The following is a 25,960-nucleotide window of genomic DNA, read 5'->3' as shown; positions in this document are numbered from 1 at the left end:
TCTGGTGCTGTAAAGTACGGAGTTCGTTGTCAATACTTAATGATAGTTTTCCTTCTTCTTTTGGTTGTTTGCTGGAAGAAAGTATTGCATATTTATGCACTGCATATGTTCCAAAATGTCTGTTAACAAGTAGAATAGTGTTTATCCTTTTATAACGGTACAGCACATATTTTTAATGCATATAATATTGTGAACTAATAAACTAACAAATGAATACTTACTGAAATGATTCCTGATAACATAAGGAATTCTTCCATTTGGCCATTTCCTGTTACTATCTCGACCTCCGATGAGTGGTACAGGAACATGAATTATATCTACATGCACTTCGTCAGGATTCATTTTCACCGATAGCTTCGATGTAGATGACCTTCGCGCTGAAAATTTGAAAAAATTATTGAGTTTATATTAATACAGTTAACATTTTTAAATTAACAGTAATATAAATAGTAAAGTCCTGTAAAATTATTCCTTTGATACTGTCATTTATTTGAGTATTTATGTATTGATTTCCCTAAAGGAAAATAATTTCTGAAACAAGAAATGCAGAATACTTTTTCGTGCGTCTCTCCCGTTCATACGTATAAGTGAAAGAATGTGTTAAGTCCTTCTCTAATCAAAGAGATTGAATTAATAAAGTGGGGTTATTATTAATGTTTCTCCAAAACTAAATCGAAAAAATATAATGATTTCTTAAGGTGCTGAGAATATATACTGTCAATGATTTATATGTGCATTGATGTGTGCGAAAAGTATTTAGTGTTTTCTTTAAACGAAACCATAATTTTAGTCTTTTCCTGATTTCCTTATTTTATTGATTTCCTCTTCAAATCAAGATCAGGTTCACTGCTTTTTCAAGATCAGTTTGAATTTTGCTGTGTAAATTTAGTGTTACTAAAATTCAATTTAACTATTCAATATTAAAATGTTGTGTTACAAAAAATTAATTCTGATGAAGGAAGAGACATTTAAATAGATTAGAAGAGCAAAATCAGTAAAATATAACCATTAAAATTTCAGTTCTCTTAAAAGAAAATAGCAAATATTTTTCTACATAAAACATTGGGTTATAAATCAAAAATAGAGCAAGTATAACACAATGTTAAAGAAACATTAGATAAATACTATAACATAGTTGCTTCAACTAACATGTTAAGTGAACTTGAAAGTTTAAAACTCTGAAGGTGATGGCATCTGAATTCCGCAAATATTACGTAATAATCAGTCAGTTCATTAGAAGATGGTTGCTGGGATTTGTGTTTTGCTTATCTTAGCTGGTAATTTGGTTCAACAGAGAAGTGTCGCAAACAATGTACTTTCATCTCAGTGAAAGAGAATATTTCTGAGGTTTTCTAGCAAGTTATTTTGAAGATATATCGGTTGAAGTTTGAAGCACGATAAATACTCCGTTTATCATTTGTGTTACAATGTATTCCTTTAATTGGTTTATTAGTAAGTTATCTCGGTTAGTTTTGCGGGTCCTTCTATCCTTCCGAAAATCTTGCTGTACCAATGGCTGGTCCTCACTTAACAAGAACCATCGGTAACAGAAGTAAAAAGAAGTTAGTCTACTAAACCTTAGTGCTTCAAGTAATACATATTACGTACGTTATGATAGTTATCATAACACTTCATTTATGCTCAGTTTCAGGTACTCTTTTGCTATACTTCTTTCAAGGTCCTTGTCTAAAATAGTTCACTGCAAGATACTATGCCTTGTAAAATGCAAGTATTTTTTTCTTGTTTTAATGTATAAATTATTTTAATAGTGATGAAAATTTGAACACATGAATAGCACAATAATTTATGAATTCAGTAACGATTCAAACGAACTTTAAATGACAAGATATTAGAAGACATTAGTGTGTTTTCCATTCGTGCATGACTAAAGAAAAAAACATTGGATGGGCTCTCACATACAATCAATTTATATCGTAAGTATTTAAGAGTGCTCACCATGATTGGCTTTTAGTTATGCGCACTTTTTTCTTTAGAAATGAAATTTTCTTGAAATTATAAATATTTTTAGTTTTTAGTACAATTTGTTTATTGTTTCTAGTGTTAGTACGATGTTTTACATTCAAGTATGATTAATTCTATTTTTTTACTTTTAAGTACAACTTTTTCTTTGATTTTTTTTTCCAAAAAATGGTTTTCTAAATACTTTATTTTCTCTTTTGGAGTCATAATTAAATACCTCGTTTTAGATTTTTATTTATTTTGTGTTCTACATGCTTGCTGAGACTCAGTGTCTTTTTATACTATAGTATACTTGAGGAAGAGATTTACTTTAAAAAAAAAATGACAACTCTAATGCTTACAATGAAAATTTCTCGTGTTTTGTAAGCTAACGAAACAGGCAAATAAATGAAACGAAATTACACAGATTGGGAGATCTTTTGTATATTTGGGATAAACTCAGAACAAAAAATAAAGCTAAAATTGCATTAGGTGTTCTAAGTAACTGAACCCGTTAAAATCAATCGTACCCAATAGATACTTTCATATTCTTGGACCCATCTCTTCATTTTACGCAAAAACAAATCTCTGTTTTATGAATTGTATAAAATTATTAATTATGTCATTTTGTCGATTACTATTATTATTTATATTTTATTTATTTATTTTTGGTTGTAAGATGTTTCCATACTCAATGAATTATTTCAATATGTCGTAATTTTTCAGTCTGAATCGTGACTTACAAAGATTCCGTGGATGGCATACTGTACAAGTAACCGGATAGCATCATTGGTCGCGTGGAATAGGAAATATAACTGATACATAGAAATACCAACACCGTAAATGAATAAGTAAATATATGGAAACATACCTAGTAAGTGTTACAGGAGGAAGTGGCAATATTTTGGGAAATGCCACTGTGTGATTCTAAGGAAATAAAGTTCACACGAACTCGGATGCTGTTTTGAACGATAACTGAGATATGAACAGAAATAAAATTACCTCACGAAGAACAATGCACTCAATGTTTTAGAGATAAAGAATTTCCTGAAGTAGGTACAAATTATCTAATAGCTACGGGTAGGTCATCACCTTTCTCAAAATTACTGGATAGTAGTTTTCATGCTCATATCTGTCAGAATGTTTTCGATTAAAAGGTTCCGTAACGAGCTAGCAAGTTTGCCATTAGGTTGAAGCACACACAACACACTTATCAATCAATCCGCCACGTGCACAGTTGTGAGCTGTTGTTATCTGAGTTGTTTCCGAAACCTGTGGCATACATTTATCCTAAAATAGCACATACGTACATGAATGAGGAGTGTGCTCACGCGACTGTTGAGGAATATAGGAAGCGGTATCCATTATACATGGCACCAAAAAGGGCAGTTTCCTAATACGTTAATTTAAAGAGATATAAAAGGACAGTTCCCGGTGCTAAAATGACTCCCAAATCTGAAACCAATTGTGAAAGAACAATAGGAAATAGTTTTTCTTGTGTAACCAAGTAATATTACAAGTATCAGGTCAAGGTCAACATGTCTGCGCATTCCACACACTCGCGTGTGGCGAACACTACATGTGAATAATAGAAATTCATTTTACTACCAACTGGTGCAGCGCTTACATCCTGTTGATTATGCTTTCCGTTTCAATTTTTTTAGTGGTTATTACACAATGGCATAGATGGTATTCACTGAAGACTTCATCTTTATTCGTACCGGTGTGAATAACATACGTAATATTCACACTCGAGTATGGGAAAACTCCAACACAACCCTTGTCACTGTGTACCAAGATTGATTTTCCAAACACGATCGGTGTGGTATGTTTGGCCACAGTTGGTGTGGCATGTTGACTGTCTCATCCTTCGTCAATCTATAGACGCACAATATTAATGATTGAAGCAGATGCGTTATTCATCTGTCAGAAAATGAGGTAACGAACCACGTAGACGATGTACGTTTGCACACAAAGTGGAACTCATTTTCAAGCATGACGGAGCCAGGGCTCATACCAGCCGTATAATATTTGAACGGCTAAATGTCACCTGTCCTAATCGATACATTGGCCGTGGTACTCGTATTACTTAACATCTCTTCCTACCAAAGTCACTCCTCTTTGTACGTGTTTATAGAAGGATGAAGCAGGAGGATTGTCAGTAAAGGGTGAGTCCAGGGATTGAAAGTTATTTTCGCATTATGAATTTTGCTGAATTTAAACTCTAATATAATCGGGATCCTCGTAATGCAACACAAGATATCCTTCGACGAGCTCAGAAGTACATTAATGTTTGACGGTGGCACTTTTGAGAATCTGCTTTGAAATGTTATGTGGCCTTTTCACCTTTTTAGAAACGTTTATTTCACTACCGATCTGCACTTCTTAACAATATAACTTTGAACAGTAATTGCTTGTCTACTTACTTATTTAACATGTACTAATTACTGCCATATACAATGAATTGGTTTTGAGTTTAACGTCCCTTTCAGCAGCGAGGCTATATGAGATGGGACCTACTGATTAACGTGGAAGCCGAACCATATGAGCTCCCACCGGGAACCGAACCCGGGTCTTCCACGCCAAAGGCACGTACGCTAATTTCTTAGCTACGAAGGATCTCCTGCTACATAAAAATTAATGCAAAAACAGTTAGTTGATTTGTTGAGTTTAACGTCCCTTTCAGCATAAAGGCTATATGAGACCTGGCACTACTGATTAACGTTGAATCCGAACCACATAAGATGCCGTTGGGAATAGAACCTGGGGCTCCCACGCCAAAGGCGCGTATGCTAACCGCTTAGCCACGGATAAGCTTGTAATAGCAATTAGTATCAGCATACCTTCTTCTAGTACTTGTACAAGTATCCTTATATTTTCATATTTACTTATTATTGTTCTTTCTTTTATGTCTCTGTACTTGATTTTTATTTTTCATTTATTTTATTTTTATTCATTTTCGTATTTCATTTCTCATTGAAAATTGAACAAATGTTTATATGAACATTCTTCCTTAGAACTGTCCATACTATCACTTCCTCTCGAGACATCCTATACAGCAGTAAGAATGAAATATTATATTGTCATGCGACTTACGTTACTATGCTAAAATGTATAACGTTAAGAAATGGTTAACGTTGGAGCATTTGAGAACATGGTTGAAGCGTTGTAGGCTAAAGAGAAATGTGCATAGTCTCATACTGAAAGATGTCTAGGGACTCCAAAGGAAGTTATGTTTTGATTTCAGATGTAATCAGCATTGAAAATTTCGCATGCACATTATTCTCTGGCTATTTGCCTCAAGCGAACTAAATTCTTGTATTGGTCTAAGTTCGGTCTCAAGACACAAAAATTTAATGAATTATTCTCGCGGAGATAATTAGCAACTATCAAACTAGGTTTAGTTGAACTAGGCCTATCTTTTTGTCATCATTTTCGAGATTGTTTCTCGCAACACAATTAACACACCAGCTACCTTAATACATTAACGAATCGCCTACTCATAATTTGCTCCTTTAGAAACTCAGAGAAATCCATCATTTTGCGTAAATGCATGATTCAACACACGCCTTCCCGCTACCCTCCGCGACGTACTATAGATTATAGTCTAATATATCATGAAAAACGATAACACCTAGGACAAACATTCTAAGTTTACCAGCTCTATTATATTATATGTTGAACACAAGCGATGTTGCCATTAAATGAGTAACATGTAATACTATACAAAATTAATGAGGTGTGTAATGGAAAATTCCACGAGTAATTACACATATAATACACCTGAAAGAACGAGAATATCCTATAAATATTAATATATTTACATGTTTAAGTAGCATTCTCTTGAATGCCTTAGTTCATTCTATAAACGTTTCTTGTGTTGTTAGAGCAAGGAATTCACAAAACTATTTATGAACAATACACTACCTCTAGGGAAAGATTCATGTGCCAGATGCTCTCCAGAAAATATGGGATCGGGAATGTCTTCAATCTCGCTATTATCTTCTTCTGTTTGGTCTACATTGTCCTCTGTTGCTGTCAAATCATCATTTTCTAAGCTGTAGTCTTCCGGTTTGATATGCGTAGAATATTCTTTAGGTATGCCTTCATAAAAGTCTACTTCTTGCTCGTGTTCTGGAATAGGGCTGGATGAAACACCAAGCAGAAGTAGAATTGCAGATAGTACCAACGTAGGTCTTAAAACAATCATCCTGCAATAACAAAATGAAGATAGAACTTAAATTAGGTAAACCATCTAATGACATTAAGTATGTTTTCGGTTAGTTTTCATTTCTCCGACGAAGAGTTTGCAAAATGTCGAAGGGTTACCTTGAATGTCAAGTAATTGTTTATTTATGTACAACAGAGGTATGTTTCTCATAATCAAACATGCCATGCAATCATATTGACCTTCTTCCATTAGTTTTGTTGTAATAAGTTCCATACCTATTATTCTAACTACCTTCAATATTTATCTACAATAGAGGTTCTCTACATATGTGTACAACTGACCCGGTAGCCGAAAGTTTCTTTTGCCTTTTGTGATACCAATGAACTCTTTCCTTTCTTGCTTTATTATTGAAAAACTAACGTAAGTGCACATGTGTGAAGATTCAAGTTCAACCAACTGGGATTGGAGAAATTCTTGCCACTTCCGAATGATTGCCTTGCACTGTAGCTTATAATATTATACAATTGATAAACAAACAAATAAATATGTTAATAAATTGATAGTTAGTCTAGGTCGCTACTTTGTAGCGAGTAAAATGGGAGATACTCAAAACAACCAGGAAGAATGTTCTGTTAATAAAATAAGTAATTTCTTATATGATATTTCTTGATATAAACATAATCTGATGAAATAAAAATAAGAAAGCGTAAAGACGAAATATTCTGGGAAAAAATGTGCTTCCTTCTTATTATTCAAATTTTAGGATAATGTCAGATTCGTCTCAAATCACCCTGTGAATTCTATGGCTCATTAAATACATTATTTACCTATACATATGATAGGCAAATGATTTTGAATGTTAATAAAATCATTTTTCTATTTAATATTTCACAGACCGCGAGATAATGAAATAACATTAATAGATTAGTTTTGACATTGTCTAACAGATGTATATATATATATTGGTTGCTATAAATCAAACGTAGAAGCAATATTACTGCTTCATTATAGTTGCTTGCTCTATAATTTAAGATATTCTGTTACAGTATTTTTACTTAGGTCACATAAAAGGGCAAGCTATTGTTCCAGATATTAAGGATAATAGAAATTATATTGCATGCACATATTAATTGTTAAATAAAAAAAGTACAATACAGAAAATACGCAATGTGATTACTTGGACGTATCACTGGTAGTCTAGCACAAATGAAATTGCAGGTTTCTTTTATCAACTGTATTATAAGGAAATGATTTTTTTTTTTTAGTTTTACGTCCCACGTGTAAACCGGCTAGGCTAAAGAAGACGGTGATGATGAGAAATGAATCCAATGGTAAAATGAAGAAAGTGCGAGGAAACGGGGGAACCCGGAGAAAACCTACGAAAACGATGTTTGTCCACTGCAAAGCGCACTTTGCACGAGCTGAGATCGAACCAGGGATCCCACGCAGCAGAGTAAATGCCCTATCACTGAGCAATCGTGCCCCCTTATTTTGTTAAAGTATCGTGCATATTCCATACATTCTATTAGTAATTATTCGCTTAGGTTAAGAGAAGCAGATACACATCATGCAGAGCCTTTTGTGCAGAGACTTTGTGCAATGTTTACCCCATTCTAATTTCAACTTCATCAGTTTCCAATTTAAAGAGGCTTATGTCCTAATTGATTATTACTTAATCAATAACAAACATTATTTATGGATGCTCCTAATACAAGATAGGAGACGAGTTCTAATATGATAGGTAGGGACAGGGATGAGTATGCAGCTTCTAAAAATGTAATGAACCTTCGAACTTCAAAATTGAAGAGATTTATTTGATTTGAAAATAATATTATGAAATCACATTTTATTCGATGACCTCCTGCAATTTTCCAGCCAACACTGTAATAAAGTCCCCATAGCAGTTCTGTGGGTTAAAAAATTTGTTACTCGTACATAGAATAGTTCCTACATCCATTTTAAAAATTAATTTGATGCTATTCAGGGAAGTTTACAAAGACTGAAACAAATTATAGTATGATGGTAGTAAGTCTGAGTTATACGATGGATATATTAAACCCTCTCAGCCACGTTCTCTCAACCTCTGACTAGTTGTTAAACGTGAATGCGGCCATACCTTGTCGACGTGGTGTACAACAACATTTCTGTTCCGGCCGTTTCTTTGAAATGTTAAGTACTCTCGCACTTATTATCGATATTACATATCCGAAACCATCGTCTTGCGTGTGGTCAGAATGTCGTGATGCACGATGTTTTTAAAATTCCATCCAACGCATCGTGTGATGTTGCTACAGATTATGAAGCTTCGACCAGGATTTTCTTTTCTTTTTTTCTTTTTTCTTTTTGTTTTTTTGCACATTGTTATGCGTTTCTCATTACTCTCATTACTCGTGATTAACCATTTCAGGAATGGCTCGAATTCGTTACTTGTCAGTAGAGATTCCCAGATCGAGTAAATGTTTTTGAAAATAAAATAAAATGAAATCTTCCGTTTTACGTTCCACAGTTACGCCGTGTAGGCTAAGAGAGAACGTGATGATGAATTTGAATGAAATGATAGAATGATGAAAGTAGGAGGAAACGAAAACACCTAAAGAACCTACTAACACGGTGTTTGTTTAACACTAAGCCCACTCGAATTTACCTGGGTTTGAACGCTCTATCATTGAGCTTCCCTGGAACTGTAATTGTTTCTAAATCAGACTATGTGCCACACAAACGTCGAGATTATTTTTATAGCTAGCTTTCTTCAAATGCCATAACACTGAATACTGTTTAGTCACGGATGTTTACCTCATTGGCGATATTATGATTTCTTTCATATGCCGATCTCGCTAAACATCTGCAAGAATATCATCCACTTTTATCTGTGATAGGTCTAACACTATGAAGAACATCGTAAACATAAAAATTTCCGGAACAAAATCAACTGAAACATCTTTTGCTTGTAGCTTCTGACAACTTATTTTGCAAAATAAAAATCACCAATTTCTTTATGGGCCTGCGCAGGATTTGATTCTCTATCAAAATAAATTTTAAAATGTACGTAGTGTGCAGTTCTCTCGTAATTTATCTCATTTTCACGGCGCAATATCTTATTTTCGACTAAAAGAATTACAACCCTTTTTGCACATTTACTAGCTTCAACTGTTAGGGCTGTCATTCTATGTGTCACTTACCTTGGCATTTGCGACACTAACGCCATGTCGTGCGTGATAGGCTCAATGTTGACTACTTATTAATTACTTGTCCAAGTCTGGCCCTAGGTAATTTACCGCCTAGTGCAATGCCATCATTTACTCCACCTTTTCTCCAGAAAGAACAAATCTTAAATGTCTCAATTTTAAGAATGCTATCCCATTATGAACAAACGAAGATTATAGAAAAGGAAAATGCTTAAATACTACAAATGCATTCTCGTTGTGTCTGTTTCTTCTTTAAATAATATTCTATTATGTTAGTGAAAGACGATAATTCTTTTTATTGAATTCAATATCGAGCTTCAATCTCAATATAACAGTTTACAATTCTAGTGGAACTACCTCTTTTATCTTTATTTCTTGATTTTCCTTCCATATATCTTTAAAAATTAAAAATAGAACTTGTTTTCAACTTCAACTTGATAAGGAACTTGTTTGTGACGAAGAGAAGACCAGTTTTCATATCAAAACTATGATAACTAACTAAATAGTACAGGTGTTCTCTACTATTTTGTGAATTGAGTTCTTGTATTTGACAGCAATCAAGGAATCCATGCTGGAAATTGACCGTTTGCTTTAGCGCTGTCCACGTGACCTTAAACTAATGCGATTTCAATATGATTTATGAATGTAGTATTCAAATAGAAGGTCAGCTACCATCATCATTAGGTATGCCTCTAACAAAAAATATTTATTTTAAATAATATAGTTATGATAGATTTTGCAGCCACCCGAAACTTGTGCCCCTTCCAAATGAAGGTGTTGCATAAATAGTAAACCCGCCCTGTACTTATGTACTATCAGGGAAGACACGAATACAGCAGATTCTTTCATTTTGCAATCTACAGTAATTAGAGTATAATACTTTCTGTTTTCTATCTAGTTCTGGAAATATATACATGTATATGTAATTCTTTCTTATATAAGTAATAATTATTAACAAGAACAACATAAAATGCTTCGTTAGTTTCGTTGAGCGATGAAAATCGTGCTTGTGTTTTTCTCCAAATGATTTGGTGAAAAAACAATGAACAAATGTACAAATAAATAAATAATAAATCATGGAATCCCAGTGTGCGAATTAGATAACCTATATTGGGGGGGATAAAATTAGGCCAAAGGACATAGTCTGAAGGTTCAAATTTCAAAATGAGACAATAAATGCCTTACCCCCCATATATATATATATATATATATATATATATATATATATATATATATATGTGTGTGTGTGTGTGTGTGTGTGTGTGTGGCATGTGTAATAAATAAGAGATTTATTAATTTAATAAATCTACCAACAATAACTATGTACTTGCTATAACTATGAAAGCTTCCACTTTGCATTAATACATACAGGTTGCGAAAAGAAACCTACTTCAGTCTTGTGAAAACCACTAAAATTATCAGTTAAACCGGACATTTTTTTTTTAAGAAAATCTAGATATTAGCCTATCAAATAAGAAATGGATTGTTGCTGGTCCCGATTTCTCACATCAAGGTCAAATCGAAGGCCAAATATTTAAAATCTCTCAATTCAAATTTCGAGCTTGTGCTTCTACTTCCCGCTAAAGCTGTGCTCATTACGACTTTTTTTCTCCAAATATCGATTCCGTGATGGGCACGGAAAGTCAACACTTAAAAATTACTTTACTGTTAGGTTGAAGATGAGTTGATTCACTATGGGCTACGTTATTCAAATAAAGTAAAACATTACACTGAAGTTTTTCAGACAACATTAATTGCGTGGACAGCAAACTGTACAGCTAAAAGATGGAAAAATGAAGGGTTAACTTTTAAAAAACCCGCTCCAGTTGAAATGCTTATACAGACACGGAGAACCAGTCGTACTAACAAGTGCTGAAACAAATCTTGAATTATTCGCTTATTCACCTAAAAATCACCTTCATTAACATGTCTGCTCACTAGGAGCGTATCCCCCAGCGTGTACGTTAACATATACTTACGAGAGAATACCTATATCTCAGATTTTGAGTACAGTTTCAAAAGTTCATTTCCGTAAACTGTAAAAGCAGTGATTACTATGCTAATTATCACAAATTAAACGCAACTTTTGAGTTGCATACACACAACCTATTAGGGAATGAAGACCATGTGCTAACAAAGAGTACACTGGAAAATGAAATAACATGTTATAACAAAAATTAAAATAAGATGATAATCGATACAAATATAGAGGATGAATATGACATATCCGAACTTCGCCAAGTATGGTAGAAGAACTAATTTGTTTACTTCTTCTTGGCCAACCGCTAAGAACATTTATAAATCTATATGTAGCTTTGTTATACGCAATTAGTACATTCATTCAATTCTTATTGCGTTTAAGAATAAACTATATTACGTATATGTTCACAAACGATGACGAACTGAAGGGTACGAAGGTACAGTTGCAAGTAACAACCGTAGTCATAATAATATAGTTCTACTAAACAACGTTGAAAATAGTGGGTAATTAGGTGGTAAGTAGAAATGACCAAAACTAAACAGTTTACATCGATCATTTCGAAATACAGCTAGAAGATTAAATTTACAAGAAATAATAAAAATCAGTGAAATTTGGAGTTATACTAAGCATAGTTTGAGGGGGAAAGCGAGCATCCCCGGTGGGGATACTTCAGTTGACTTCTTTGGGGGGGAACAAAATGTGATTGAGGGGGAAAATCCCCCTCATCCCCCCCGGTAATTCGCACCCTGTGGAATCCTAACGTTATTCTACAAACATTTTGAATAGTATGATCAATACTTATTAATTAGAACAAAATCAGAAGCAAGACGTGTAATGCAGAGGTACTTTGTACTGATAACGTAACGTACGTCTGTAGATTATTTGCGGCATATAGTCACTGTGCGATTTGAATACCGGTATTTCGTGCAGATTACAATACGGATCAATACAGAAATTCATGAAATATATACTTCTTTCTGAGTTCACTTTCTGTACTTTCAGCAATCAGTTTTGAGGTGTGCATTGAGGTGTGAACTTACATTCCCGGGTACAGATTCACTATAAGAGGTCTTGTGCAAAAGAGCATCAAGCAACCTGTGCTAGATGGCTACTAAAAAGCACGAATGCTCGGGTCAGAAGTACAGCAGGGGTCCCGCTCAAGGATGCTTCCGTAGGATGCACGCGCACCAACGATGGTGGGTACACGCGTAAACTAGGATTCTGGAAAATCATAGCTTTCACGATGCAAGGATGCATTTTTGTTCAAGTCATTTGCCTGTTACATAGAGGTGTGTACTTACATTCCCGGATGCAGATTCACTTTAAAAGATCTTGTGCAAAAAACAATCAAGGCGTGCTAGGTGGCCACTAGAAAGCACGAATGCTATCTAACCGAGTGTGGGCATGAGCGCAGCTGGGTGCCGCACGAGGTTGCGTTCGTAGGGGAGTCATGCCAGCGATGGTGGCTATATTTGTAAACAAGGATTCTGGAAAACCACTGCTTTCACGATACAAAGATATATTTTTGTTAAAGTCATTTGCTCGTTACATTCGTCGCACGTCACATTGTCCTTTATTAATCTACCACTACTTACCTTATGGGCGAATACGTGCATACCAGGTTTGACTTTGATTAATATATTTTCACGTAAATATACATGTCAGAGGTAAGAGCACACCATATTTTGATTACTTACACATTAATCCCTTTAAAATATTATTTTAAGTGTCTTCTGTAAATTTTACAAAAATGTAAATCCGTATAATCAATTTGCACCGAATACCTTTCCCAGGTGGAGGGATGAATTTCACCCATATACGCATCCCATCGTGACACACGTATAATATATATATAGAGAGAGAAATTGAAAAGATATCCCTGCCAGGGATGAAAATTTTCTTCTCCATGCTCGATAAATTTTTCTTAGAGGGGAAAATCCTTGTCATCCTCGTGTTCAATTTGCACTCTACATATAGTACTCCCATTAGTTCTTAATTTATCATAGGGGCAGCGGTAGTTTAGTGATAGAGCATTCACCTCTGGTGTGTGAGACTCTTGGTTCGATCCCAGCTCGTGGCAAGTGGGCTTTGTGTGTTAAATAAACACAGTGTGCGAGGGTTTTTATCGGGATTCTCCTGTTTCTTCCTACTTTCTTTATTCCACTATCTCATTCATTTTCACCATCATCGTCTCCTTTAGCCTACCCGACACAACTGTGGGAGGTAAAACTGAAAGATTTTATTTTTTAAAAAAAAATTTACTCCCAAAATTGTGCTCCAAGCCTGAGACAGTTATAGAGATGGATAATAATGGTGTAGTGCAAATGTGGACATTTATTTCTTGGCAGTTTTTAACAGAATTTATCTGCTTAATATTTTGGTTTGTTGTAAAACAAACGTTCCGTTAGTAAAGAATGTAAGTTTCATGTGTTGAAATGAAGGCTTACATGTGTTATATTTTAAAAATATAACTGGTGATGTCTATTTAAAAATCTGTATGTACTAATATTTTTATTTGCATGTTTATATTTTGTTTATTTCCTTTCCCGTCTCCTTCTCGTATTTGGGAACCCCGCTTCTGTGCACCGTTTCGTGCTTTTGAGAAAGACATTTCTCAATTTTTTTTGGGAAATGTGTTTCTCAAAATTAGGGTTATACGTCTCATTTCCTCAGATGATTCTTACTCAATTTTAAGAAAAAAAAAATACTTTTTTTCTCAAATTTAGAAAGCATTGGCACCCTCAAAAATGAGAGATAATTCCTCGCATTTGAGTCATTATTTCTCAAAGTGATTTGAGAAAAGGGAAATCTCAATTTTAAGAATGTATTACTGGAAGCACAAGTAAGAAACGAATGTTCTCAAATACGGGGATTTTTTCTCGGATTTAAGAAACCATTTTTAACAGTGTAATATCGGTCATTTTCAATAATTTTTACATGTCATCATTCCTCTATAGGAATATTACTGGGGGGCTGAATTTAGATCTAAACGCCATCCGAAGCGCCACTGTTCATCTCAGGGGCCCCGAAAATTTTGGATTTGACACAAATATAAGTCATTTTTTATCTTTTTATATAGCTCTCCTTCCCTTTTTCTAAGTTGCAGGGCTAAATTTGGATTTAAATGGCATGAGAAGTGTCACTGTTCATCTCCACTACCCCGAAAATTGTGGATTCGGCACTAATATCAGTCCTTTTTGATCATTATTTTATATAACTCCCCCCTCGCATCCCTAAGTTGCACCGTAAAAGTGAAATGAAAAATCTGATCGCAAACCCAAACCCAATCTAAGTTGTAAATTTGATCGAGATGGGTCTGGTTTTTCAACACTTCCTAAGGCACAAACAAAGTCAGTTTCGTTTATTTATATGTAGACTAGCAGCGTTCACCCCGCTTCGCTGCGGTCACCCCGGAACGCAATAAACTTTGTTACTTAGATAATTTTTACTTTTTCGCTTTCAAGTGATATGATAAAAACCATAGAAGATTGCAGTAAATCTTAACATTATATCGCCTGTCATTTATGTTAACCCGCCCCGCTTCGCTGCGGTCATCCCGGTGCTGGCATATTGTAAAAGTGTCTGTAAAAATAAGCAAATCAATTAAAAAATTTTAAACAGAAGATTCAAGCTATTTTCCGCTGTATATCGCCTGTCATTTATGTTAACCCGCCGAGTGACACGGTCATGCGGGTTGCATATAAATACGTTTATTTTTACCTATGATGAACTAATAACAAAGGATTTGTACGTTATGGACACTTGAATGGTCAATTATCTCAAGACACTGGTAATTAAAAATTAAAGTGATATGATAAAAACCATCTAGGGTCCAAATCCTAATAACCCCCCAAAAATGAAAGAAATTGGTTCAGCCGTATTAGCGTGATGAGCGGACAAAGGATTTTGTACGTTCTCTTTTATATATATAGATTACTTTCAAGCAACAATAGCACTAAAATCCTTTGTAAAATAGTAGTAAAACAGTAAAACAGTAGTAGTAAAATATTAGTAAAAATAATATTGTTGAAAGCATAGATGCGTAGAATTTCAGAGAATCGAGGTCAAGTTAAACATTTTTAAATCTAAGTATTGACTCTGTTCAATAGAGACAGTACGTACTAAGATGAAATTAACACTCAAATATACCCTCATCAACAGTTTCCGTCATTACATTAGAAAGACAAAATATACAGTACTAGCAAAATACCCCTCTTAGCATGCGGAGAATACGTTTCATTTTGGACATACAGGGGTGTATTTCGATTTTAACGGCATTGGAAGTGTCACTGTTCGTCTCACCAACCCAGAAAACTATGGATTCGACACTAATATCATTCATTTTCAATCATTTTAATATATCTTCCTCTGCCCCAAGTTGCGAGCCTGAATTTAGATTCAAGTGGCATTCGAAGTGTCACTATTCAACTCAGTTACCCCGAAAACTGTGGATTTGACACTAAAGTCGATCATTTTCAATCATTGTTATATGTCTTCTCGTTCCCTATCTCCAAATTTGGGACGAATTTGAATTTAAACGGCATCGGAAATGCCACTGTTCATCTCAGCGACCCCAGAAACTACTGATGCGACACTAATATCGGTCATATTCGATCATTTTTAAATATATCTCTTCCTTCCCCCTCCCCTAAGTTGCACCATCAAAGTAAAGTGAAAAAAGCAATTCCAGGCCAGAACCTCATCTATGTTGATGATGTAGTCGAGATTGCTCGGGTGATTCGGGAGTTATTAAGCAACAAACATAGTCACTTTCATTTTACATATACATATATATATATAGTATGGTTAACTAAATATAGTAAAAATATGATTAGCTCCAAAGCTGCATTTTTAGTTTAAGTGCAATAATTTTTCAAAAATAAGACGTATTCCAATCGATACAACACAAAGAAATAAGCAAAATTATATTAATGTGTCTCACGTGTGTGTTTCCGAGAAAATCGACAAAAGCAAATTTTATGGCGCAAGTAATTATATTTTTTCGTTGCCAACAAATCTTTAATAATCTTTATTCTTGATAATTTTTATTCTTCTAAAACAAGCTGTTTAGATCTTTATGCATTGGGCCCGCGGTGGCTCAATGGTAAAGCGTTCACCTCCAGTGCATCGGGTCCAGGGGCGTCATTTAGGGAGAGGCATTTGCCTCTCCCCCTGAGTTTGAGAGTTATATAAATTGTATCAATAAAATAGTAATAAATCAACGAAAAACGCGAAATTTTACTTATATCAAGGGGTTTTGCCCCGCCCAAGCAAAATCTGAAATGACGCTCCTGATGGGGTCTTTGGTTAGATCTCATCTCGGGCCAAATGAACTTTGTGGTGTACTAATACCGTATGCTTAGGGTTCTCTTGGGTTCTTCCATTTCGCCTCACATTCACCAATCCATTCCACCAATCCATTCATTTCTTATCATTACAGTCTCCTTCAGTCTAGCCGGCATATGCATAGGGCGTAAAACTGAAACATTTCATTAATTTAAGGAGAATGGACGAATAGAATTTGCAGTTCATACCTTTCAGTCTCTTTGCACCTTTAAATTGTTTCTATAATAAAACATTGTTCATCAAATGTATGACTGTTTAATCGAGTTGACTCTTTCAATTCAAACCTTTTTTGTGAAAGTATAATCTCTTCTATCGATAACAACAGATAGTCCCTTTTGAAGGAATTGTAAAACCTTGTCAAAATATTCAGTGTTTCTCAAAAGGAAGTGGGTCACATTTCATGCTCGCAAAGATGAATTTGCCATTAGTATAATTTACATTAAGATTTCATTGTTTGAACTTTTATTTATGGGAGATTTAGCTTATATGCTCTGAAATGGTATCGGTACAAGTGATACCGAAAGTTTCAGAGGTGTATCGTGAAACAAATCATATCGGTAATTAAAATATAAATAAGTTTTATCACTTCAAACTAGGGGAAAACAGTGCCTGCTGTACAAATTGCTGTATACAATTACTACAAAATAGTCTACACAAAGAAAGGAACGTATGTTCCGTACGCAAAAACGTAAGTTACATGCGTAAATCCTGCAGTTTATGGACTTAACATAACTACATGTGACATCCTGCACCAAAGGTATAACTGAGGAAGTATATTTTGTACGTTACATATAAGTGTTTCACCTATACATTATTTCCTTATGAAACAAAGAACTGTATATAGGCTGTTAGGATTTCACATACAGATGAACGTATGTAACATATAGCTGACATAACGTACGGATTCGTATGTAGTATACGGAAGACTGTTGGATGTTAAGAGATCCTGCAGCAACATAAATGTAACATCTAGCCAAGGAACAGGCAATACGTATGTAGCATATGAATAACTTCTTTGCACAAATTTCCGTAGTAAACTTATAGACCCCGTATATTTGTGCAATATACCGCTGTCCTGATAATGAATTTTTCTCAGTGTATAAATTCTTTTCCCTTAGTTTAATAAAATTTTAACTTTTACTTTTGTGACTTCTTCTACGAAATATCTATCATTTTGACCACAGGAAATTTTACAATATTTTCATGTAATACCGGTAACCTAGTTGTGCACTTAAGTTAAAAAAAATGTTTCTATTAATATAATGTTTCTAAAACAACTATATGCTGAATAGACCTACTTGTTTAAATTTTAAGATAGTATTTGTTGGGAGATTAAGATCTATTAAGTGCGTTAGTAGGTACCGACTCATGGCAATATGAAAATTTAGATTAAGAGAAGAAACAACTATATTCACTGTGCATTATTATGTTCGTTTATATGCCTTTAACAGGATTACATTAAGTATTCGCTTATATTACCTAAATTTTATGTATATGTTTATATTGATGTTATTTTAAGCGAAAATCGTATTTGGTATTAAAGTGCATATCCAGTGCTATATTTTGATAATGAATTGTTTGCAGTATGAGTATATAACTTACTTATGTATGAAAATGTTTATATGTAGTTAGGCCTAACGTTATATCCAAAGTTCTTGAATTATCAACTGCAGCACGTATAAGACATTTTCTACATATAACAGTATTGTATAATGAAAACTTTTTTTGTAACGAAAATACAGGCATTTATTCCGAAGTTGGGCGTCCGCTTTCGCCACATTTTTTCGCTGTTATCTCCTTTCCACACTTTCTGTAATTTGTTATTAGCTTCATTAATCCGTGTTCTTCACACACTTTTAAAAGATTTTGCTCGTTATCAACGTATTGCTTCACAAATGTTAAAACTGTTAGTTCATTGCCCTTGTACATTCGCCATGTTGATAACATAAATGCTCGCTTCTTTCCCACAATGCAACTCTTTGGTTACCTTGGCCAAATAGTTCCCTCTGCTCGCCGTATAGTCCCATGTTTATAACCGCTTATATATAAGAAATAAACAGATTTTTCGAGACTCTTATACATTATCAAGCACACAAACGATCTAATTATCCATATCTTTCCTGTAAATTTTAAAAATTTTGCTGGAAACGGACGCCCAACTTTGGAATTTAACCCAAAATACATAAAGACCCATCAATCGATATATCCCAATGAGTTCAACACAATCATATATATATGAGGGTAAATTCCCATGCGTAGTTTCCGAAAAGACTGACTAAAATGAATTTTTATACCACTAAAAGTATGTACTTCGGTACATACAATAGCTCATGCTCAATAACACTTCGCCTGTTTCGTCTTTTGAGAATATTTAGCAAGTAACAAGAACCAAGTTAATTCACTGGTACTTAATAGTATTCACTTCGACATTTCTGTTTTCTGTGAATCTTGGACTGTCTTTAGAAAAATTAAATTAAATCTTTAAGATTTATGTCCCATACTGAGAAAATATGTATATGGCGTACGGAAAATCGTATGTTACATTTGTAAATCCTGTAGCTTTTGGACAACGTACAGAACACGTATAACTGAAAACACGTGTTTTATAATGCTTTCTGGATAAGTGTTCCATCCCTACGTACTTTCCGTATGAAACAATGTAGGCGGTCAGGATCTCACATACAAATGGACGTATATAACATACAGCTGACGAAGGCAACATATATATCTGTATGTAATATAAGGAAGACTGTTAGATATCAGACATCCTGCAACGGCACGATGTAACATCTAAGGGCAGTGCCTATGTAGCATACAGATAACGTTTCCTCCGTACTGATTTCTCTAGTAAGCAAGAGGATTCCTTATATTTGTACAATATAAAGCTGTCCGGAGAATAGACTATTCTGAGTGCACTTTATGGCGGCTAGGATATAGGAGACAGTGATGATGAGGAATTAATGAAATGGTGGAATGAAGAAAGTAGGAGAAAACGTGAAACTCCGAGAAAACTCGCACAATCAAACTGGAATTGAACCAAGGACTCCATGAACCAGAGGTGAACGCAGTACCACTGAGCCACCGCGACCCCGTAGACTCTCTTCAGCTGTAGAATATAATTAGCTTTACGGCTTATACATAAAAAAGAAATTGCTTATTTCTCTGACGAAACGAAGAAAAGTCGCTATACCACTCCCTCTCAATATTCGAGCAGATAATCCTACCAGACGACACTCACAAGTCTATTCTCCAACATCACAATAATGAATTAGTAATTTGCTTTGCTTCAGTGCTAGTATTTTTCTAAGGTTTGTCCGATTTTTAGTATTAACTAATTTTCCGTTTTAGGACTACGGTTTTCACTACTGGCCCATTACGAGATACTTATTGACTGCTCTCACTCCACAAAGATATATTACATCCGCTCGTGAGGAGTTTATCTTAAACTATCTCAGTATAAACATCACAATCACAATCAAATTGCTCCCCCACCAGATTTCTGCACACTCTTCCGCGTGTTATCATCGTAACGCGGCTGTTGAGCTAGCATATTATGACCCCTCTCAAATAGTAGGTAAAATATTACAAGTTCTCTTCTAACCTTATTTTTCTTCGTAGCAGATTAAAACACACATATATAACCATCTGATGACTCATAGAGCCCCCTCAAAATAACAAGTAAGCATTCTAGCACACAACAATCTTACCCCAAATGAAATTTTTATGTTAAATTATTATCAAAAATTACTGATCGGTATTGTACTCCATGGAACAGTAAAGTGGACTCCGAACCTAAGTGATTGGTAAAAAAAAAGTACTAAACAATTTGGAAATGGAACATAATGGGGAACGTTAGGCAGGTCGGATGAAACAACCCTGACGAAGTGCTCGGAATATCAGGGAAGAGAATACGATATTGGACTTAAACGACGAAAAGAAGATAGTTAAGAATTTTATTAGAAGAAATTGTATCTTGATGGAATTGATGGAAGGAACAATAGACAGCATTAAAAAGTAGTGCATTTGTAGTCTGTATTAATAAATGGTACTAAAACTTTAGTACTAGTGGCAACTGGGCTATCAACGAGAACAGAATATATACCCCACACAGAATATTTACGATGACCTTGACGATTTCTGTTCATTTACGTTACTCTTATAATTTATCTAATTCAGATAAATATTACAAATACAAAACTTTGGAAGGAAAGTATGAAAGCAATTGACTTACTTAGTTGATTGATTTCAGAATCAGAAACATAAGTCTCCAGGAAGCTCGCTAGCGTTGATCCGTAGTCGCTTATCTAGAAGTGCAAAAAGATATTTCAATCCCTGCAAGACATTTCTTTTAAGAGTATGGAGAACGGATATGGTGGCTATCCCCTGATATTGCAACAGTAAAGATGGAAATCCGGAATGGATATATTGGTACTGAATATTTCAAAAATTTCCTATTGGATTGGTAGTAATCTGGTCAATTGCGTCTTGTTAACATATGAAATAATCGTACTATTACACAAACAATCTCTACGCAAGGAAATATATTTCCAATAGAGTGGTTGATGTGGTTAATATATTGCGAGGACTATGGATATTTCTTAAGGAGTTACATAAATACGTTATGTTGTAAGTTTCATATCGTCTAATTACGAAAACGGAATAGCAGTTCCTTGTATGAAACCAATTAGCTTCTCCCAGCCTAAACTAATTCCACAATATTTATATTTTACTGAAATAGAATAAAAGCATTCCTAATTAGATTGAAATGAAAGTAGTATGATGTATAATGACCAGGGTCAACGGAACTGACAAAGATAACTAAATGAATAACTGAAAATTGGCTAACAAAGTATACAACTGAAGGTAATTGTATTATTGGAACATAAAATTTCTATCCCCCCCCCCCAAAAAAAATGCTGGGATCGAGGAGGTTAAAGAATTGGATCCAAAGTTAAAATATGTGATGAAATAAAAAAAGTCAGTAATAAAATCACGAACACTGTGTCGGTCCTTACTGGTCCAGTGAACGAACCTTCGGTGAAGGTGATCACGGGACTGATTTCCTTTCGGAAACAATGGAACTCAGTACTATCATCCTTTGGGGTGCCAGGTCTACCTTTGAATCAGTATACCTTATTTGATAAATATATGAATTAACTAGAGTTTAACTCATTTTTCAGCGCCGAGGAAATACAGAACCCGAAACACTACTCGGATGTGGATCACAGTTTAGCATCCCACCTAGAATCGGACCCTAGACTACTCATAAAGAAAGACACCATGTTAGTCACTTGCTTAAAATAAGGTCATGGAACGAATTATTCTATCAATACATATACAAGCAAAGATTGTAAGAAAGCCTTTTCTATGAATAGCTCCTTCTTGGCTAGCATATGCTCCTTCGTGGCGCATGAGACCGAGTTCGATTTCCGGTGGGAGCTCATAGGGTTCGGATCTCACATTAAGCGGTAGGTCCACGTCTCATATAGTACTGCTGCTGAAAGTCAACCTAAACTCATATTCTACCTTTTTCTACGACGATAAATAATGCGCGAGGGATTTTATTTGAAGGATCGTAGATGAAAAACCTACCTGTCCCATATTCTTCCCCTGGCCTAATTTTTATACCCTTTTTCCCAAGGGAAATGGCGTCAATGATTTCTCCCGCAAGAACTAGACATGTTTAAATGTATAAATATACTGGAGATGAATGAACATATTTTTGTAGTGGAAATAATGAAAGTAGCATTTTACGTTTACACAGTTACGTGGTAGTGGCGTATATTCGCATTTCATTTCTTTATTTCTTACTATAGCACTATAACGTCAAAGAATAACTCGTAGCATGAGAACCAGAGGAACCTAACTCCAAAAATGCGGTTTTCGATTTCTTCATGTTTGGACATAATTTTGAAAGCCCCACTTGGTGTAAATAGAACATAACGCCATCTGTTCTCCTTGCCGATCATCTGCTGTAATATAGCTCAATTACCATCTTATTAAAAACACATCTTTCTAAGAAAATAATATTTTTGTCCTGTCGCCTGTAAACCTACGAAAATGGAGTACGTTCCTCTGATTTTGTTGCGGCAAACTATCGGCGCTTGTTTCAAGAACAATTTAAACCGTGTTATAAATAAATAAACGTAAATAATGTGATACATAAATGCCAATACAAGATACGTTTGAAAGATCAATTGTCCATTTAGTAACATTTAGCAACATTAAGTTAATTAAGCTGGTGATTCCCAAAGGTATTGCATTGATTGGTGAACGTTTTATGATCCATTGATCTCAATGACTAAATAAAATGGAACCTACTTCATAAAGCATAATCTGTATAACTACTCAACTAACATCAGCATTGAAAATCAAGTCCGAACAAAAACAACGGACTGACATGACGGACGTTAACCACTTAAGTATAAAAAGAATGATAGTCATTCCCAGTGGCATATTTATGATTCTTTTCGGGAGAGCGAGTCTTTGCTAATTTTATTCCTGGTAATGTGAAAATTCTGCAACATATTTCATGTACTTTAAAATAGTTTATTGAATAAACATGAAATTTCGGGGAGGGCTTAAGCCCGGAAGCCCCTCCCTTAAATACGCCACTGGTCATTCCCAAAGTTAAACTAATTTTACATTGATCAGATTTATTCCAGAACTGAGCGCGATCAGTTATAAACAGTCTAGTTTTAAAAACGAGACCACCCATCTTTCTTTGTAAAGTTCTACTGGTGGAATTAAATCAATCAAATCTGTATTTTATTTGATCAGTTGAGTTCTTCGTGAGATCTCAGCTCTTGAGTTCTTCGTGAGATCTCAGCTCGCATCAAATGGGCTTTGTGGTGGACAAACACGGTGTATATGGGCTTTCTCGCCGTTCTCCAATTTCCTCCTACTTTCTTCATCCCATCATTACATTCATTTTCATCACCGTCTCATTTAGTCTGCACGGGATAACTAACGGATGTAAAACTGAAAGATATATTTCGCACTTGGGAATATTTTTTATTCACAACCAAAGTATTTGAAAATTTACTACTTACGAGTTGCCACAATATGTCCTTGTAAAACAAGAAGAGTTTCCAAGTTGTTTTGAATAAGTATATAAATTGAAATCTTTAAGTTTTAAGTCCCAGAATTATGCCGGCTGGGTTAAACGAGACTGTGATGCTGAGAAATGAATGAAATAGTGGAATGAAGAAAGTGGAAGGAAACGGGAGTATCCTTAGGAAACTTACTCGCACAGTGTTTGTCAACCACAAAACTCAATTGGCACGAGGTAAGATCGAACCAAGGACCCCATTTACCAGAGGTGAGCGCTCTACCACTGAGCCACCTCGGCACTGCAAGTCTGTAGATTTGATTGTAAATTAAATAGGTGTTCTACTCAAGCCTTCGGGTCGTTGCATCATCAGAGACGTACACATCTTAATATGTGCGAGCCCAAGCATTATATGAAATAGTATTTAGTTCTGTATCGATGAACGAATAGATGGTTGTACTGAGTAAGCCAAATCTGTACCTAATATATTTAATTGGTATATTACGTGGATAAACTTCGCTTACTCAAATATTTATGTTCAAATCTATTTACGGTTACGAGCTTCATCATATTTTGTAATAATTAAATCAAAACAAGACCTTTTCTAAGTTGCAATTGATCGTCAGAAACCTAGTAATATACCACCAATTGGTTACGAAGATGAATACCTATTTTGCGCAGATAACGACATCTATTAGCGTCAAGCAAGTAAGAAGTAGCGAAATTTATTAGCGTGACAGTTTATTTTTAGATCTTTAGTGTGACTCACAGGTTGAGTAGTCACGAAATTTATTAGTGTGATGGGACGCGGTGGCTCAGTGGTAGATTATTCACATCCGGTGCTTGGAGTCCCTGGTTCGATCCCAGCTCGCGCCGTGTAGACTTTGTGGTGGACAAAACATCGTGCTTGTGGGTTTTCTTGGGGTTCTTCCGTTCCCTCCCACTTTCTTAATTCCGCCATTTCATTCATTTCTCATAATCACCGTCTCCTTTAGCCTTACCGGCATAATCGTGGGACGTAAAACTCAAAGATTTCATTTCATTTTTTATTAGCGTGAAAGTTTATTATTAGGTCTTTGGTGTGACTCACAGACTGAGTAGTCACGAAATTCATTAGCGTGACAGTTTATTCTGAGATCTTTAGTGTGACTCACAGGCTGAGTAGTCACGAAATTTATTAACGTGACAGTTTATTATGAGGTCTCAATTATATCTCACATGCAGAGTAGTCACGAAATTTATTAGCTTGACAATTTATTATTAGGTCTTTGGTGAGTCTCACAGGCTGAGTATAGTCACGAAATTTTATTATTAAGTTTTTAGTCTGACTCACAGGATGAGTAGCGTGACAGGTTAATATTAAGTCTTTAGTGTGACTCACGGGCTGAGTAGTCACGAAATTTATTAGCGTGACTGTTTATTATTAGGTGTTTAGTGTGACTCACAGGTTTAGACGTTTATCGTTTCTTAGTTGCATAATTTGAAAGATGGCTGTCTAACTGCTACTTGTCTCGGATTAAACACTTGAAACCTTTGGTTAATAGTAATTGTTTTCTTGATTTATGTCTCACAGAGCTGCTTAAACTACAATCATATAAACGCGCCGTAATTTTGTTCCATCTTCTGTTGAAGAATAAGTTTCCTTAAATCTTTAAACGTGTATCAATATTTGAAATAGAAATGACAGAAAACGTTTTTCGTTATCTACGTGCTTGTTTGAGGTCGCTTATTTCGTTTCCTCTACCTCGTTTTATTCATAGGGCAGCGGTGGCTCTGTGGTAGAGCGTTCACTTCTGTTTCATGGGGTACTTGGTTAAATCGAAGCTCACTCCGTGTGCGTGGGTTTTCTCATGGTTCTCCCATTTTCTTCCACTTTCCTCATCCACAACTTCATTCATTTCTCATTATCACCGCTCCTTTTAGCTTAGCCGGCATAAACATTGGACGTAAAAATTAAACATTTGATTTCATTTTCTTCTCTTTATTCATATCCCTTTTCGTCCTCAACTCAAGCGCTCGTACATTATGAGTAACCGGCTTAAATGCAAGCCCTTCGCACGCGGAAAATAGTTAACGGAAAATATTTGAACTCAACTCCACTACTTTGGATTTTAATGAAATACTAATGATAAAATGCATAAGATATTCCATTTTTATTATAGATGTGGTATCCCTCTATTCCTTGAGCACTTTGGGCTTGAGCTAAGTACTTAGGACTGTAGTGGCTCCGCGTTCACCCCTGGTGCATATGGACCCTGGATCCATCC

At 35.0% G+C, this 25,960-nt stretch overlaps 1 protein-coding gene across 1 annotated transcript in view; it reads right to left on the bottom strand.

Annotated features, from left to right (window-relative positions):
• Positions 1 to 25,960, bottom strand: part of LOC145691734 (zinc metalloproteinase nas-1-like) — a 74,285-nt gene that overhangs the window by 10,989 nt on the left and 37,336 nt on the right. Inside the window, exons 2-3 of the mRNA XM_081767064.1 lie at positions 5,887 to 6,170; positions 222 to 377 (exon numbers count right to left, since the gene is read on the bottom strand). Of these exons, the coding sequence (XP_081623190.1) occupies positions 222 to 377; positions 5,887 to 6,169 (439 nt within the window). The 5' untranslated portion in view covers position 6,170. The remainder of the gene's footprint in view (positions 1 to 221; positions 378 to 5,886; positions 6,171 to 25,960) is intronic.

Source organism: Thermobia domestica, chromosome 8, assembly GCF_964235325.1.
Source record: "Thermobia domestica chromosome 8, izTheDome1.hap1.1, whole genome shotgun sequence".
In the NCBI taxonomy this organism is placed as follows: Eukaryota; Metazoa; Arthropoda; class Insecta; order Zygentoma; family Lepismatidae; genus Thermobia; species Thermobia domestica.
The sequence above is the reverse complement of the archived record's forward strand: the minus strand, read 5'-3'. Positions and strand labels throughout refer to the sequence as shown.